Source organism: Chiroxiphia lanceolata, chromosome 4 (assembly GCF_009829145.1).
Source record: "Chiroxiphia lanceolata isolate bChiLan1 chromosome 4, bChiLan1.pri, whole genome shotgun sequence".
Lineage (NCBI taxonomy): Eukaryota > Metazoa > Chordata > Aves > Passeriformes > Pipridae > Chiroxiphia > Chiroxiphia lanceolata.
The window spans coordinates 59,322,549-59,342,039 of record NC_045640.1 but is presented as its reverse complement, the minus strand read 5'-3'; the positions used below and the strand labels follow the sequence as shown (position 1 = coordinate 59,342,039).

At 39.4% G+C, this 19,491-nt stretch overlaps 1 protein-coding gene across 8 annotated transcripts in view; it reads right to left on the bottom strand.

The window, feature by feature from the left end:
- WDFY3 (WD repeat and FYVE domain containing 3) overlaps positions 1-19,491 on the bottom strand; it is a 167,738-nt gene that overhangs the window by 62,150 nt on the left and 86,097 nt on the right. For 6 of the 8 annotated variants that reach the window (XM_032685026.1, XM_032685019.1, XM_032685022.1 and 3 more), the window contains 8 exons: positions 18,368-18,561; positions 15,728-16,185; positions 13,637-13,720; positions 8,138-8,315; positions 5,688-5,902; positions 4,439-4,551; positions 3,125-3,356; positions 992-1,092 (listed from right to left, as the gene is read on the bottom strand). In XM_032685026.1, the coding sequence (XP_032540917.1) occupies positions 992-1,092; positions 3,125-3,356; positions 4,439-4,551; positions 5,688-5,902; positions 8,138-8,315; positions 13,637-13,720; positions 15,728-16,185; positions 18,368-18,561 (1,575 nt within the window). The remainder of the gene's footprint in view (positions 1-991; positions 1,093-3,124; positions 3,357-4,438; positions 4,552-5,687; positions 5,903-8,137; positions 8,316-13,636; positions 13,721-15,727; positions 16,186-18,367; positions 18,562-19,491) is intronic. The other 2 variants (XM_032685023.1, XM_032685025.1) reach the window with 1 other exon arrangement.

Here is a 19,491-nt window from a genome sequence, read left to right as displayed (position 1 = left end):
TACACAGTTGCAGTAGGTAGTACTTAGGATATCTACCTGTTTCTTTTTCCGTATCTGACACCAGCTGTGCCTTCTTAAACTTTTCCTTCCTGGACTTCAGTGTTACTTACATTTCTGATTCAAGTTTGCAGGAAAAGCCACATAAAGCTAGCTCAGAGGAGTTTCTTTCAAAACAAAGTAAAGCAAGAATTGCCCACTATTCCTTCCTATTCTAAAAAAAAAAAAAAGAATCAACTCTGTGTTTGTTCAGAGCAACCCAGTTTCAGTTCCCTAGACTAAAAAAGTGGAAAAGGATCAGGTACTCAGAAATGGCTAATATCATGATGAGGTGTTTCTTCCATAGGTGTGACTTGCCGAAGAAGTCTCTGTTGAGGAGTATCTCTCCACCACAAACATCTGACTCTATTTCACCTCTCCTAGGGTGCTCCCACTAATTCTGTCTTACTGCAGACAGAATTAATTAACTTCAACTTAGTTTTAGACTTAACACCTTTTTTAACTAAGTGACCATGTTCAAATAATCCCACAGCACACCAGGTTCCTGCAGGGTGAATAGTCTATAACAACACGTAAAAGCAAACAATTTTGATGAGATTTTTGTGATGATGTGTGCAATTACACCTGTAATCAATGCAGTCAAGAATTCAGCAGAACAAAATCACAAGTACGGCATCATAATTAATTCCATGTTTCCTATGCTCTTCACACTACTACCTCAACTTTTTCTTAATGTACCTAGGTTCATTATTCATATGCTTTGCCTGATTACAATTTCACCTGCTGAGAGCCTTGTGTTTTAAAGCAATCACAGGTTTGTATTTTATATTGCTTTTCACTGCCCTGGGGGCAAAAACACACACACAGAAAAAGACACAAGAAGTTCCCGATTATGAGTGCACAGTGTCCAACACCAACTTCACAGCTAACAAAGACATAAGAGAACTAAACATCAGATACAAAACACTGCTGACAGTCACAGTTGAGTACTTACCAGTTCCAATTCCACTAACAACTGCACCATCAACAAGTCCTGTTGTAACAGCATTATTTGTAGGTGCATTGTGGGGAGCCAAACTTGGCAAGAACAGGCAGCTGTTAAACAGAAGACCAGCAACACATCAGAGTTTATGGAAGTCAATATAAGTAGAGTTCAATACAAACAAAATATAGCCTAGGAAAATATATTATAAGCACACAATCACTCTTCATGACTTTATGTATTAATGGAAAATAGAAATAAATTCTCAAGATTGCTCCTTGTGAGAAGCAGAGCCTCCTTGTGAGGCTAAATTATCTCCTGCACAAAGAGTCCTGGCAGTGAATGTTATTGGTGCAAAGACACAGAGACTGATGCCCATGTGGTTCCACTGCGTAAGATGCTCCTCTGTGGGCAACCATAACTCACTACAGCCTTTGAGTTGTTCTGGACTCTCTAAGAGGTCAGTTAAATATTCAAAGGATCAGGCAATTGCATACTATGGTGTTCTTATTTGATGTATGCTCTCAGAGTAACATATTTCACCAAATTAGCTATGTTTGGTCCTTACAACAGCCACTGATGCTGTGGACACAACAGAAACCAATATAAGGAGTCTCTCCCTTAGGTACTAAAAGAGCTCAGTTTCAGTGATCAACCTATCTGAAATGGAGTGAATGCCCACAGGAGTTCAGCTTCCAATATGTATAGACAGTCCTACTGGAGGAAAGATGATGGTTCTTCCACTTGTTGAGAGTCATCACTTTGTTGACATTTACAGCTGTTTAAGTATACTGTAGCTGAGTTGCCTGACAGTGCTACGAGTTATTTTGTTCTCTCCATAAAGAGTTAACTTGACCACTCATCTCCAAAGTAACAACAATCCAGGATTCTGGTCACTACTATCTTCTTTTGGATTACCGTTGTCATTACACACTTCTTCCTCTCTCTTGAAAATGTTGTTCTCTGGGTGAATTCCCCATGGTCAATGGTACTACAAGCAAGTTCTCTCTAAGCAGGTAACTTGCAAGGGTCCGCTAACTGTGGATTTCATGAAAATTCTTGGCACCTAAAAACAAACTAAAAAGTTTTAGATTTCTTTTTAAGTGATTACAGCAGCCTTCTTAGGTGACTTGCTGAAATTACAAGAAGTCACAGCTGCATTATGTGAGTTACTTTTGGACTCATTACCAGCACCTACAAATCTCTGGAAGCAATGACAGTGACAATACATTTTGCAAGCTTATTGTAAGTTGGTCTTAGGTTCCAAGCATTTTCTCTTTTCTTATGAAGGATGTAGAGCTTAGAGTACCATTTGTTATTAAAAAAAAAAGGATCTGTCCCTGATTATACTGGATATGAAGGCTAGATGTAAAATGGATGTTGCATTCTTGCTTTGCAAAGCTGAGAAGAGAATGCAGAGCAGCAGAGTTCCTAAATATCCAGAGTTTTCTATTCCACTTTTGTAACCAAAAAGACAAAACGTTTTCCTTAAACAGATGCTAAGAATGATGTAATGTTTTAATCTTCTGAACAGTCAAGTTAAATCATATTACATGATCCTCATAAAGTGCTTCATTCAGCAAGTGTTTAATTAGAGAGAGAAAAACAGTAAGTGATACTGGGTGCTAAAAGAAAAAAAATGAGTTAAGCATGATATTTGGGCTCTGCCTCCAGTTAATACTACTTTTTTCAGTTATTTGAACTCATCGTAGCTGCCTTGTCTGCTTTACTTATATTTCTGATTTGCCCACTTTCACATTTCCAAGTTCTTCAGCCATTTTAGGTGGGTCTCAGAACAACTGGGCCATCCAAATGTCATATGTAAATCCCAGCAACCCTTCAAGGGTACACATGCATTCCTTTGTTTTAAAAGGAATGTGAAACCCAGAACTGAGAGGGCCCTATCAATGTTTAAATACATACCTACTTCTACTTTCACACATGGCAAGCATTTGCTCTCAAGGCATTAATGAATGAGAATGAATTTATGTGACTTGAAGTATTCCTTTCTCTTCTTTAAAGAATTCATTTGTTCCTTGCTTGCAAACAGTCTATTAAAAATTACAAGTATTCCTTTGAAAACAAAGAAAATAACACAACATTGCAGCGTGCCCCATGTTATTTGAGTGCACCGCAGGACCTTACCCGAACCCTTCAAGAGACGTGTCAAACTCGATGAATGCCGGCGTGACCGATGATCCGTGAAGCCTGATATCATGTGGGGTTGTCATGGAGACCAAACACTTCACTCTCGTCAGGGGTACTGTGCTCCCTTCTGCTGGCTTGAGCAGGCTCTTGCTTATCCGGTAGTGGCTGTCTTCGTGCACGCCGAAGACGCTGTCAGAACCCAGACCTTCCGTTGAGGTAACCATGCTATCTACAGTAGAAGCCAAGAAACAACACAGCATTGCAAAAGGGAGGCCTTTCCAGACTGTATTTGGACTTCTCAAGTAGTGCTTCCAATGCAAGAGCTGAATTGTCAAACACCATCAACTAGTTCAGCCTCTCAGAAGGTGATGGGTTGGGACTATTGCTTCCATTATAAAAACGGTCAATCCCGGCAAAAAGAGGAACATCTTGTGCAATATAATACGGAAAGCTTGTGGTAAAGCCAAAACACTGAGCCAAGAGGCCATCCCATTTCCTAACATCCTCAAAGGGTCCCTACTGTAGCTAACTAACTAAAGCTCTGGCCGAGGGATAAGGTGAATCTCTTCTTCTCTCCTCTTCTAAAAATGTACTGAACACAATGATACAACACAAATTCAGTTAATTAATTTATTTATGTCATTATTTAATGTTTAATCAACACCGCCTAGGATACGTCCTAGTTCCTTTTCAAGTAATTAAAACATTTCTACTAAGGTATTTTTAACTATGTGTTACAATGAGCCATACAATAACCAAGCTGACACATAGAAATAAGTATCACATGCTTTGGAAACTTTTCAGTAATTTCTTTGTATTATAATTTACCAAGACTCCCCTATACTACATGAACAGCTATTCCCAAGCTCTACACCTCAAGGATAACAATAGGAGAGAGTGCAGCTATTTTATCTGACACCTTACTGAACCCACGAGAGATGATATTACGCAGATTTAATGTGGGTCTTAGAACATGATGTGCACATGAAAGGATCTGAGAAAAAAATAATGTTAAATAACTACAAATGCAGGATCTACTCTAGACTTAAAAACAAACTACTACCATATTTAACAGTACTGTTCTTAAAATAAGAAATAATAATCATCTTGCTGGATAAACATTAAATACAAGTACTACATTCTGCTTTTAGAACTTTTCCAATCAAACTGTTCTGATGATTTCACATTCATAGGAAGCTGGGGTGAACTTAGGTTTTTATGGATGGTTATCTACAGATTTTACCTAAGTATGCAATTGGGGGACATAAGAGAAGCATTCTTTACACAGATTTTTAGCACTTCAGCACCTACTTCTCATTTCCGGTTCAAAACTCAGTGAGCTGGGTTTGTGCACTCGGTACTGCTTCAACAGCTTTTTGTCCCAAGCTCCGCAATTCAAAGGATTTCCCAAGCGTAAAAATTCCCTAAGAAAGAGAATAAAAAAATTTGCAAATCATTTTGTCTATTTATTTGCCCATAATGGCACCAAATCTAACCCCTTTTTTTTTTTTTCAAAGACAGTAATTACTTGCAATAAACATAACTTTCAAGTAAGAAAATAAACCAATGCATAATTAAAAGAAACATATTTGATCCATCTGAAACTATTTAATGTTTGAGTACACAGTCTAAAAAGTCGACATTATTTTAACTAATCAAACAATTTTGATAAAGTTTCTAATTTCCTTCTCTTCATTCCAAAGGCTTGGTATGAGGCTGCTGTACCCCATAGGAGAACATCACGATACTCAATGATGCATACTCAGCAAGTTGAACTCCTCTGGAGAGGCAGACCACAGGCTGAAGTAAGTGACCTCAGCTTTGTTTTATCCCTGTGTCCTGTTTGACTGGGGGAATGATTTCACAGCTATCAACATCTGCATCTATAGATAACAATATTACTTATCTAGACAGCTACCTAGGCTATTGGTATCTATGCTTAGAGAAGCCTAAGTCCTGTGATGTGACAAGCAGCAAGTCCATTTGCAGAACCACTTCTGACACAGCTACATGCCACTGAGGTGAACCGAGCAGCTGTCCTGGCTGCAGGTCAGCCAGCCCACAATCCACAGGAGATAATACAATTAAGTTCCTTATTACAGCTGAGATCACAGAATCACAGGATGGTTTGGGTTGGAAGGGACCTTTAAAGGTCATCTAGTCTAAACACTCTGCTGTGGGCTGGGACAGCTTTTGCTTATATTGATTTGCTCAAAGAAATCTATCCTCATATTTTCTCTTCCAGAGGGCATAGCCAGGGATGGCATTTTTGATAGCCTCTCAAGATTTGCAGCAAGAAAACAATCATTTAACTTCAGTACAATCTCCATGAAAAACACCAGATCTCCCCACTCCATACTTCTCCTTGCTCTCCAAATACCAGTGTCTCCAGGGTTACATGTTGATTAACAGAAGCAAGACAGTCTATTTGATGAGAAACAAAATGGGATCTTATGCTATCAACTACCACATCAGGTCACTTAGGCTCTCTACACTCCAAGCCAGTGACAGTGCGGGCAGGGGGCTCAGTCCACCTGAACTTCCAGGTTATCTTTCTGACCTCAACACCATTGGTTGCAGAGCCTGGGAGGCCAGCCTTTCAAACATCCTTTGGAGGGGTGGATGCAGTGAGTGGTCCTCATCTGCCAGAGCAGCACTGCATCTCTGTAGAAGTCGTGCATGGAGCCCGGCTTCACACATGACTTGCTGGTTTCTCTCCGTGTGCACCAGAGATTGCAGGATGTTTGCCACTGCCAGCTGGAGGTCCAGTGCATGCTGAAAACAAGAACAGCACAAACTTCAGAAGGGCAAATTGAAAAGGAAAATAAAATAAAAGCCTTATGCATAATAATGAAAACTACCATTAGCAATAACTGCACAAAATGACCTCTATGTGCACGCATGTGTGTGTTTTGGGTGTGTGTGTGCATGTCTGTGTGAAGAAACACTTTACAAAAAAGAGTAGTAAGTTTTATGAGGGATTATCACAACTATTGTCAAGGAAAACAATTCATCTCTACTTCTCAGCAGAAAAGAGAATCAATTTGGAAGTTCTTAGTGCTTGGAGAGAACTAAGGACTTTCATTTTGTGATCTAGTAACTTAATATAGAAACACATAATCACTTAGCTTGGAAAAGACCAATGCTGCCATGTCCAACACTAAACCATGTTCCCAAATGCCACATCTACACATCTTTTAAATACCTTTTAAATACCTGGGCAGCCTGTTCCAATGCTTGACAAATCCTTTTGGTGAACACATTTTTCCTAATATCCAACTGAAACCTTCCCTGGCACAACTCGTGGCCATTTACTCATGTTATGATTTGTTTGACTTACTGAGACTGACCCCCACCTGGCTACAACCTCCTTTCAAGTAGTTGTAGAGAGTGATGAAGTCTCCCCTGAGCCCCCTTTTCTCCAGGCTAAACAACAACAGCTCCCTCGGCCTCTCCTCATAAGACTTTGACCCCAGACCCTTCCCCAGCTTTGTTACCCTTCTCTGGACACGCTCCAGGACCGTGTTGTCCTTCTGGCAGTGAGGGGCCCAAACCAAACAGAGAATTTGGGGTGTGACCTCACCAATGGCAAGTACAAGGGGATGATCACTTCCCTAGTCCCGCTGGCCACACTATTCCTGATCCAGGCCAGGATGCCATTGGCCTTCTTGGACACCTGAGCACACTGATGGTTCATGTTCAGCTGCTGTCAACCAGCACCCTCAGGTTCTTTTCCACCAGACACTCTTCCAGCGACCCTTTCCCCAGGCTGTAGCATCGTATGGGGCTGTTGTGACCCAAGGGCAGGACCAGGCATTTGGCCTCATTGAACCTCAAACCTTTAGCCTCAGCCCATTGATCCAGCCTGTCTAGATCCCTCTGCAAAGCCTTGCTACCCTTCAGCAGATCAACACTCCCACCCAACTTGGTGTCACCCACAAACTGACCAAGGGTTGATCCCCTTACACAGATCATCGATAAAGATACTAAACAGAACTGGTCCCAGTCCTGAGCCCTGGGGAACACCACTGGTGACCAGCAGCCAATTGGATGTAACTCCATTCACCACCATCCAGCCAGTTTTTAACCCAGCAAAGAATACACCCGAGCCATGAGTAGCCAGTTTCTTCAGGAGAATGCTGTGGGAAACTATGTCAAAAGCTGAGTCCACACAAACAATATCCACTGCCTTTCCCTCATCAACTAAGTGGGTCGCCTTGTCATAGGAGAGACCAGGTTAGCTGGGCTTGATTCCATGACTGTTCAGTATATGCTGTGTCTTGGCACACATGATGATCTGCTCCACAACCTCACCCAGCACTGAGGTCAGACTGACTGACCTGTGGTTCCCCGGATCCTCTTTCCAGCCAGTCTTGTAGATGGGCATTACATTTCACTAATTTCCACTCAACTGGAACCTCCCCAGCTAGCCAGGACTGCTGATAAATGATGGAAAGTGGCTTAGTGAGCCCTTCCACCAGCTCTATCAGTACCCTTGGGAAGATCCCATCAGCCCCACAGACTTGTGTGTGTGTCTAAGTGAGGTACCAGGTTGCTCACCACTTCCGCTTTGACTGCAGGGGCTTCATTCTGCTCCCTGTCATCATCATAATCTCTACAAAATATAAGATATATGCAAACAGCACATATGCCCCAAGCTATAATGCTCAATCCTGTATCCTCCTCATACTATGCAGTAACACTTGATATATCTGAGAAAACATGAATTAATCCCAGTGCTTGGAAACATATCTGATGGCCACTTCAGACCTCTCTTTAAATTTACATTGCTGCCAGGATTTTGAAGCAGATAAACAAAAGAAAGCCTGTGAAATAAAACAATTCCTATCAGGCCTCTATGTCACCAGTCATTCAACTCAAACAGTCTGTGAAATATATTAGTTTTTCAGCACAAAACAAGAGGACATGATCAGCTTTTCTATTTCCCACAGTCATCCTTTTTCCCGGTCACTCTCAAAGCTTGAAGACCACAGAATTTTTTTTCCCTACCTCTGGGTGTGTAGCTGATCCAACAGAGGCCAGAAGATCCAGCATTGCAAGCATAGCACCAGGGTGAATAATGACCGCATCAGAGCTTTGTATGGACGTGGTTCCTGTTTGGAGTTTCATATCAGCTATGTTTTTCTGAGGGCAAACAGGAGGTGTTGAAACAGAATGATATGCGTGCCTGCAGGACAGAAAACATCCCATGGTTACAACACCCATCTATTACGAGCTCTGCATTTTTCAAACAGCTGTAAAATTGTACTGGCCTATAGATTTTACTTCCCTGTCCTTTCTCTTCACTCAGACAGATCAAGTGTGTTCCTCTTCTCAAACCTGTAGGGCATGTTTCCTTAAAGACGGCCTGGTACAGTTTCAATTTCTCAACTGTTCTTGAACTCAGAAGCCTCCTCCCCAGGTGCTACATAGTTTGACCAACTTAGGAAGTTGCCTTTATTGCCTCCCTCTTTTTATTCTAGTTGCAGTGGCAGCACAAAACAACTGCAGCTTGCAACCTACCACTGCTCCTGTTCTGAGGGGTGAATTCAGCTTTGAATATGTTTCTCTCCATTTGTTTTTCATTAACAACTGATTATAAAACTCGCTATCACAAAATTCTCAGCAATCTCCAATCAGCTCTGGGAACAGAAAGTTGGTCTCTGTGCATACTCGTGCCAGCAATCCATATGCTCTGTCTTTCCCATGACTGCTATGGCAATTTAGTTTTACATTAAGGTGCTTCCAGGCAAAAGAGGCTTTGACACACCGACTTAGAAGCAATGACTTGCCCTGAGAACTGTAGACATGTTCCCCATTGAAACTCTTGGAGGTATCAGCTTGATGCCATTCTTCTCTCAGCATGAGGTTCAATACACAAACAGCACGAGCAGCTTACTGAGCCTGTGCTTTCAAGATTGTACTTCAGAAGCAAAAGAGAAATCGAAAGGCTCATGCTCACCACAAAAAACAAACCAAAAAACAAATGAAAAAACCCTACACCAACCCTCTCTCCCACAAAAACCCACAACAAAAAAAACCACAAACCAGAAAAACCTCAACCCAAACCACCCATATTCTCACAGTATTTATCATGAACACTTATTTGTAAGATGAAATAGAACAAACTCTGTGTAACAATTTTTCTTGAAGATCACATATTGCCTTCTGTTTTACAAGAAGTGGATCCAGCCAAAAAGGGTCTCTTTTTATCAAATCAGTTGAAAGAGGCATTTCCTCTCTTCATTTCTCAGTGACAGAGATTTATCTAAACCCTAACACAAGTAACGCCTGGAGACTTGCTGTGCCTCACCCATTAAGACACTTCCAAGGAGGCAATCTTTTCTCCTGGGAAAAAGAGGACATAGATTGGAGATAAGGAATGCTGCAAGTGCAATTCTATCCTAAACACACATACACAGTCCACCCACTCAGCAAGAAATATATATGTGGGGGAAGGCTGAGACAATGGATTATTTAGCCTAAGACAGGGCACTAGAAGTACTGTGTGCTGGCTGGAAAACAGGTTCAATAAAAAATGTTCCAATAAAAGGGTTCCTACCGAAAAGCTTGGCACCTGAACAATCTAAGAGTACTGTTCAAAATAGAATTTCTTTAAAAAAAATTAAATTACTGATGCTTTATTCATTCAGTTAATGCTTACAGCAATCATGAAATAGTACGGCAATTCTCTTGTAACCAACTACTAAGAAAACAATCTGCTCAAATGAATTTTTCTAGTGTTTTTTATAAACCCTTAGCCATTAATTTCCTAAACTTCTCTATCAGACCCATTGATTGAAACATCCGGCAGGTAAGGAGGACTTATCTCTTTTAAAGTTAAATTGCATTAAGAGCAGCATAACAACTGATAATACTATCAGAGAGACGTTATCTCAAGTCTTTTCTCTGTCTTAATGCAGAGATTGAAATGCAATTGTTTCTTATACATTCTAACAGCACTGGTCTTCATCTGAAGGAGTAAACTGCTCCCTCTTTCCAATGTCACCCTGAGCATCTCAATGCAAGTTTTACAGATGCAGTTTAAAAAGTAAATATCCATTTACATTTAAAAATGCTCTTCAGTCTAGTGAAATTCCATTTTCCAGCACATTCCTGAAGATAAAGCTTCTGTCTACTTTTAAGCACAAATTTTACTTCTTAGCATGCTGATTTGAACTATCACACTCAACTCATTAGGTATATTCTGAGGTTATAACACAGTAGCAATGGGGAGAGCATAATAAAAACCCAAGCCATTGCTCAACCTGATTCACAAACACAAATGTGATCCTAGTTTCCAACTGCCTGGACTGCAACACCACACACAACTGAAAAGGAAATACATTCAAAACTAGGCTTTCTGTTATGTCCTTAATGCATATATTACTGTAGTTTTCCATATAATTTTAAAATATCTTCTGTATTTAGTTTTTCCACATAAGGAGTACTTGTATCAATACAATGGGGGAAAAAACCCCCACCAGTTCATAAAGATATCTCTAGACAGGAAAGAGAAAACAGATACTACAAAATCCTGCCAAATAGTAACTGCATGTTTTAGGTCTATGGGTCAGTGAGGAACCTGCAATAAATTAATTTAGCCATGCTCCTACATTCTTCATATGAGCCCTTTAGGGAAGAAGAAAAGAAGTGGACAATGGAAAAAGAGAGTGTACTGAAGGTGACATACAGATCCGTCTAATGTAACAAAGAATATAACTGAAGAAAACTTAAAACTTTAGTTATATAATTAATTACAACTCTTCATAAGAATTACAACAGCATTTTCATCAGGAAAGAAATAAGTAAAATTTACTGTAGATAAACTTCTGCATACGATTTGCCAAGAGTAATCACCGTCCAAATCTTCTAAAAACAACATCTAAAAGTCTTGCAAGGTCAAAGTTAAATTCTATTCTCTACTTCATCCTGTCAGGCCCAAAGTATCCTCTCCAAAAGAAAAAAAAATTACGAGAATGTCCTGTCAAGATAAGTTTATTTCTGCCAAAATTTACAGCAATCAAACAGCTGAAAAAGTTGTAGTTCTTGATTAAAATTATACAGGTGTGGAAGAACAATGCATTCCAGGTAACAGGGCTGACAGCTATATACTGCAACCCCAATGCCTGTTCTGAAGGAGTCCTACATGCTCTGCTTCTATAAAGGATAACACTTGGAGGGCACCAGTTCATAGGGAAATAGAGCTTTGAGAAGTGGAAGACATGTCTGAGAGTACTACCATATCAGTGCAAACAGAACTGTTCTAGACTGTGTGCAAAACCAGAACTGTACTATTTTTATTTATAAGAATTATTGTGTGCACAGTGTCTGCTTGCTTTTTTAGCCAAATACCACAGAGCTCTCCCTCAGGCATCTGTCTTACAAGTCAAAAGGGAGAAAACCAGGCCACAACAGCAAGGGAGATCCCAGGGATGCAAAGTAAAGGAGACAGAAAACAGTAAGAGAAGAGTAAACACTTCTCTCCAAAGAGTCAACTCTGACAGAATCTGACCGTGTCTGACATTTAGAAGGAGGAAAAATAACATTGAACTACAAACCCCAAGCTGCTTATTTTTGAAAGTAGAAAGATCCCAGCTACTGGCACTGAATTCACTAGGAATGACAAACATGATACTGAACAACTGTGAGAAAGCAGACAGCTCTTCAAATAGAGCAGCTTTTTGGAAACTCTAGTCCTATTTTTTTACTAGAAAACATGCTTTTACAGAAACTATTTGAAAAGTCACCCAGGTCAGCATGATTATTTCTGTCCAGTTTTGCTTTGAGTCTTACACAATTTGTTATAACCCAGAGGCCTTTTTGGTTTGTGAAAATCCCTTTCAAAGGCACTCTTTACCCCAGCAAGTACCTACATTACTATACTGGTGCTTACCTGAATTGCTCAAGGCACTCCACAGAGATAATGACTTTTTAAATTGCCCAATCTTTGCCTCGGGTTTTCAAATAACTGCTTTTATTTTCAGTACTACAAAAAACGAGGGAAGCCTCACATATCTATCCACATATAGCTATATTTATATTTTAATTATCAGGCTGTGTCAACAACCCATCTGGCACTCTGAAATCAGCTCCTGTTTGGCAGGCATTGTATATGTTCTGCTGCAAGTCTTTGCATATCCATGTGTTTGAGTAAGTCAGTGAACCTGAGCAGCCATATCTGTTACACCTGGGAGAACAGCAAAATGTAGTACAGGAAAGGGCAATCTGTAAAACTAGAGGTTAGCATCAGGGCTGAAGCTGTAAAGAGCCTCCCTAAGAAATGCTGTTTTCTTTCAAGCTTCTTCAGAGTAAATGAGAGGGAAAGGAGTTTGGCAGCTAAGGGGTTTTTTTCTCTGTAAACTACAGTGTTTGTTCCTAAATGTGTTAAAAAAGAAAAGGAAGTGACAGTCTAAGAGGTTCTGGATTACTGTGAAGGTGGCCTTGTCCAAGCCACTCCCTTTAGAATACCCAGGTACGACTTGGGTAACAACACTCAGCAAGACAGAAAAAGGGTTTTCTTTACTAACCTGCTTGAGTATCAATATTTCTTTCAAAGCAGTTTCTAAAAGCATCTTTGGTTGCTTCCCTTTGCAAAATACTTTACATTCCAAACATGAAACTTGATGGTTTATTTTAAGCAGTACACCAAGTGAAAATGGCTGTATTTTCCACACATGACACCTGCACCTCAGATAACCCTGAGTCTTTCAAATGTCTTCTTAGCTTTCAAAAGTAAATCTCTGCCTAACTTACATCTTCAGATGGCAAAGGGTTGCTCCCTTCCCTAGGGACTCTGGGAAAAATCTTTTCATCATTTGAACAAGCCCATAAGCAACACTGTTGTTCAAACAGTAACCTTTATTTAAAAAAAATAAAAATGTACCAGACACATTAAGATGCGTAAAAAAAGACAGTAGCTTGGGAGTGGAAGTGGGTACTAGGATTTCTGAATTGTGCCATTTGTGCTTTCTTTCCAAACCTTTTAATTTAGCATGTCTCTACATCATTTGGTAGTCAAGCACTGACAGGTTCATTCTTTCCTTTTTATTCTGTGCAATTACTAACAAATGAGTACCTTAACAAGACATCCACTTTCCTACTTAAAATACCTCTTCCTGAAAAATTAGTCGAGAAAAATAAATACTGCTGTATTCATTGATCTACAGGCTTAGTCTGATTGTCTCTGAACTGCTCATGAGAGTATCATGTATACTGCCCTTAGATAATTTCTTATACTAGGCCTTACTTGGTTTTGAATCATGAATCTAACTTTCAGTGCTTTGGGAGTCTGGAGACACCTCTACTCTCATCCATCAACATCACTGCCTAAGACTGGCTGTGAAACATGCCCTTACATTTATCCAGTAAACACAGAAGTGAAAATGCACACCTTAGAAAAAAACTGCAACTTGAGAGAACTGCCCCTCCCCCCCCCCCCAAACTAAGAAACACAACAGTGAGAGAGAAATCAGAAGCGAGATCAACTTCTCTTTGAAGGGTTGGTACCTTTTTCTGGACAAAGCTGGTGTACCCCAAGGAGAGGGGAGAGAAGTCTCATTTGTCAGGCAAGGAGGGATCTGTTCTGCACGACTACAGACAAAACAGACAGGGGTAGGACAGAGAGGTTAGAGAAGAAACCAGAGGCCATACATACATAAGCTTGTTAGTTTTACGAAAGCGGCAGTAAAATCTTCACTAGGATCCATTCTTCAGAAACAACACGGATGACACAGGACACTATGGAATGACAGCATCAGGTAAACATCCAGACATGCAAAGCGTGTACTGCTCTTGTGGAATGACTCTGCAGTGCTCGTTCACTGCTCTGCAGAGATCTACTGACACTAGCAAAGCAGAACAGCTTCCAGCGTTAAACAGCGAAATTCAGAGGAGAAAGTAAAGCCTCAGTAAATTAGGTATAACCAACAAAGTAAGAAATAAAGTCAATGTAAACTTTACAATGAATGACGATCAGGAAATTTAAAAAAGAAGGAAGAGTGTGTCACTGAAAAGAACAGCTAAAAAACCCAAAAAGGAACTTACGGTATCTTCAGCAACATCACCATGGAATTTACTTACCCCACTGTTTCCTCATTCTCTACTATTAGCCAGTGTCATAACTTCTACAGGATGTGTAACACATTCTTAATACAAATTTTCCTCCCACTATCTGAATGCTTTAATAATACTTTAAAATGAGATCAAATAAATCGATTTCTGGAGTTGGCTTTTAGTTTCATTTTGGGCGGGGGGAAGAAGACTGTTGTGGTTTTTTGTATTTCATTTTTTTTTAAAGAAGAGAAAAGCATTAAGATTTGCTGCTTTGGTGGCAAAATGTTCATAACAAAAGCATCAAGTTTGTACTTTACCAGTCACTGAGTTTTAACTGGTAGCTCTGTTAATGTATCAACATACACAGCCATACCTTCAATACTTGGAAAATCAGACCCTGTATTTGACTAACTTGACAGTCCATCTGATTAAAACAGAAGCTTCAAGGGTCCCAGATACAAAGCTTAAGTCTGCATTTTACTATTTTGTACCTTAAATTAAGGTACAAATTAAGATAAATTAAGGGCAAAAACCACTTTAAGACAAGCCAAACTTCAACATATACTTCACCAAGTTTTGCTGTCATTTCAAATCAACTTTAAGACACACATCTGTGTTTTAAAAAAAATGTAATTTACAGACTAGAACTTTAAAGAATGTGCAAATCCATCTAAAACAAGATGTCAGTCTTGATGTGCTAGCAATGAGAAAAGGAGGTTCAAGGGAGACATTATTGCTCTCTACAACTACCTGAGTGATGATTGTAGCAGGGAGAGTGTTCATCTCTTCTTCCAAATGACAAGCATTATGGCAAGAGGAACTGGCCTCAGGTTGAACCAGGGGAGGTTAAGATCGGATACTTGGAAAGATTTCTTCACCAAAAGGGTTATCAAGCATTGGAACGGGCTGCCCAGGGAAATGGTTGGGTCATCATCCCTGGAGGTTTTTAAAAGACCTGCAGATGTGGCACTTAGTGACATGGTTTAGTGGTGCACTTGTTAGTGCTAGCTTTACAGTTAGGCTGGATTTTTAGACTGTTTTCCAATCTAAATGATTCTATGATTCTGAACTAATCACAATGTTATCTAACCACTTAAAGTTCTGTATCAAAGGAAACATGAAGTTAAGACGTGACATTGAACAATCAATTTTCCATTTGACTTAATAAAAGCACAAAAATTTTGTAGTTCTGTACCATAACGCAACCTGTCTGCCTATCAAACAACAGGCTGCTTCACAACACCAAATATAACCATAACCTTGTACCTGTATCTTAACTGATATCATGACAAAAACATTCAACACCAGAGAGAATGCTGTATACCCTGGACAACACCAGCAAGCTAAAGTCATTATTTGGTCAGATGTTGCCACCTTATAATCCCCTCACTGGAGTGAAATAACAAAGAAATAGATTAAAATAGAAATACAAAAGCTTGCAGTGAAGAAAGAAAAACTATTTTGGGGAACACTGGGGGGGGGGGCAGGTAGGATGAGAAGATAAAAAAAAAACAAGGGGAAAAAAAAAAGAAGCAAAGTTCATACCTGTCAAAAGAATCTGTTGCTACCTTGTAGAGGTAAATAAAAAGTTTGCTGCAGTGTCTGAGAGTAGGTGAAACAGAATCCAGGGATATTAGGTCATCGTCCAAAAGTCTTTGAAATAGTTGTGTATTTGAAGGGAAGACATTCAAGGGACTTATTTTTCTCAAGTCTGAGAAGCAGCCAAGTAATCGAACAGCATCTGCCAGTTTTTCATACTGGATCTCTGTTTTGAAGAAGTGAGAGTTGGCTGGCTCATAGCGCATTGCTGCAGTCAATGTGCAGAACACAGTGTGAAGCAGTTCAAACACTTGATTCTGGTTTACTTTTTCCCAGCCATTCTTAGGAGGTGAGCACAAAGATCTCTCCATAGCAACGAGTAAAGATGTGACATACACAAATCCACCAACTTTCCTAAAAACTGTTCTTGTGCGGTGACTTTCTCTCAGCACCAAGAGTAGGGCCTATGGACAAAACAAACAATCAAAACAGGGAAACAACAACAAGGCAGCAGCATTACAAACAGCTTGAAAAAAGGTAGGAACATTTTTGTTCACAAAATGCTGTTGTGCTAGAAAAATCCTCATGTCATTTGTCAGAACTGGGTAATGCCTGAAGTCTCCACAGATCAACTTTGTACTGCAGGAGTCCTCATACTCAAAAGCTTACAAAATAAAAAGAGAGAGTGGAGGGGAAAGTAGAGCATTGCCTCTAATTTAAAAATAAGAAATTAAGGAGAAAGAAACCTGTCAACAGAAAAGACTTGACTGAGCCTAAAATGGAACCCAAAATTCCCAGGTAATTCTCCAGTGATAAAGTGGAGAATATAGCATTGAAAAGGAATCTTCTGTGCCATCACACTTCACGAACAATTTCAAACAAGAGTGGGCAAATGACTGCTTGTAGCAATGAGGAATCTAAACCTTGAAGCATCCTAAAACAAGTCACATAGAAATCTACAATGCAGAAGCACCTGGCAACAATGAAGCCAGAACAGCATTCAAACACAACAATTCAGTTAATGAATTCAGGTAGCAAAAAATTAGCCAAAAAAGTTTTAGCTTTCCTCTATAACTCTCTGAATTGAGTGAGACTTCATTCTAAGAGTTGCTGTCTAAAAATAAGCCTGAGAGAGAAATAAAAGCGGATAAAATGTTACTTGCTGAACAAATAAATACAAAGGCACAGCATAAACAGCAGAAACTACATGAACCTGGGTACTAGAGGATAATATGCATTTATCTGTGAAATCTGGGAGTGGAAAAGCCCCTCCACACAACCAAAAACAAACAAAAACACCCGTCATGGGAAGTTTGACCCACATGTGATTATGGAATGCAGAAGAAAAAGTCTCTTATAGGAAGCATTGTAAACAAAAGAAAAATGCTACTGATACACCAATGTAAGCTAGTGGGGAGTCTTCCATGACCAAAAGTTTACTTCTTCAGAATCGTGCTGCTATTTTTTTTAAGCACTGAGAAGATGGGTATTGAAATAGGTAGACTGTCATTCCTTTGAAGGTAGGATCTCATCTCCTGACAAACTTGGACAAACAGTAAGAGACATATCACTACACTGTTCTGGACTGTCAGTTCCATAACCAAAACTTCTGAAAACAGCACTGATGGAAGACAAGTACAACAGATCACATGAAAGACAGAAATCCTGATTTTCTATGTTAAATCCTTTTGGGAACTGCAATATCCTTTCTCTCCCCTTAAGTATTGCAAGTAACACATGCTCAAAAATGACTGAATACCTTGACAGACAAAACACTGCAAATGAATAACTTTATTACTAGCTTTCCTTTCTGTCTTTTGGAATAATATGAAGCTGCTCATATGCCAGAGAAACAGTACAGCTCCTTTGAACAGAGACAAACTTAGATGTCTCTGAGCTCTCTCCAGTGAGACTCATTTACTTACGAGTACTTGCCTCACCTTTTCTACCCTAAAATAAATGGTATTATGTCAATTTACAAAAATAACATGAGCTACTCTGAGAAGAAATTCTGGGTCTAGATTAACAGACAAAAATCCTGATACGCTAGGAAACAGATAAGAGTTTTCTCACTTCTTCCTCCACTCACAGCCTTACTTCCCTCCCTTTTCACTATTTTCCTTAAGCATGCAAGTTTTTTGGCTTTATCTTCTACTATGATCAATATAACTTACATTTATATTAATTATCTCACCATTCATAGCTAAAAAATTGGTAAAATAAAATAAGCTCGCTTATTTATGTAACAGGAAAATGCAAGTCAGCACTGAAAATAAGCTTATATGTTACATGTTTGCTTTTTTCTCCCCACACATTCTCATTATTTTTAACTGAACAATATGCCACCAGGAAAGATTATCATAACTTAGAACCTCATTTCCTACCCACTAAGACTGATTCCAATGATGATGTTAAAAACATACTCACTCACTAGCCTTTACCTCTGATTCTGAAATCTACCATGAATAGATGGAAGAAAATAAAAATCATGCATCAAATGTACACATTTGAGCTCCAGAGATGATCTACATTCAGTAGCTAAACACCATCCATGCAGTCCAACTCAATCCAATCCCCTTTTCATTGTTTTCTTTTCTGAAACAACATCTTAGGAGCAAGAATCACGAACAACAATAGTTCACTTACCCTTAAGATGTCTGTTTTCAGTTGCAGTTCCGTAGGTGGAGCCGAGTGCATCAGTCCCAACAAGGTGCCCATATCATCCTCTCCACTTGGTGACAACACCAGCTGCTGGATGATCATCAGGGCGTGCTGGCGGCACTGCGGATACTTCACTATGTTGTGGACACATCTCGCGCCACCAAACTCCCTGAAAATACCTAATTGGAAAGAGGGGTGAGGATAAGGAGTGTGAAAAATACGATCAGTAACAAATAATGACAACAAAACAATGCAGAAGGTGTTTATTTTAATTTCTAGAAACTGAACGGCAGAGTTTTAGCCTTATGGATATTTAGTAACTTACTACTATCTTTCCTCTCTTGCCACAAATAAAAACAGAACTTGAATGCCTTCTAGCAATATTTTTCATTAGAGGTGTTGAGTACAAGGATGGAGGTCAGTTCTAAGAATTTCCTCAATAATCCTGTTTCTCCAACAGTAGTTACTCTTTTCATGCTAGAGCTCAAAGAGTCTCAGAATGAAATAAAAAATATACCAAGCCCTCCACCTTTTGTGAAGACTATACACTGTTTTGGTTAAGGGTAACATTTACATTACATTTAGCAATGAATTAAATGTAATATGAACTAAAAATATAACTAGGCTGTTTCTGAACAAGATGACCATAGTAGGAGCATTGGTTGAGAAATGGTTCTGTCTATGCACAAGAGTTGTAGGATTCTGCAGAAGTCTTCTTGTGGCGAAACATCTCTGTAGAGATTAAGCTTAAGTCAAATGGTGATTTTTCAAGCTTACTGGCTACTCAGAACAACACATGTGCAATACTAACCACTAATTATATGAAAATTGATTCTGAAATCATCATAAAACCCAAAGTGGAATATATATGACTTATAGAATGTGTGTTTAGTACACTGTCAGGAACCAGAGCACTGCCCTATGTTAATTACTGAAAATGAAAACAGAGTAGGAAAATGGATCGATGCTGCATTACTGCATCAAAAAGGATCATTTTCATTGTGACCATAAACCAAAAGGGCTGTTTAAGTTCAGGATTAACCAGTAACACAATGTTTATTCCCCTTAATGGACATAAACAAATATTAATCCCACTATGCATTTCTAAT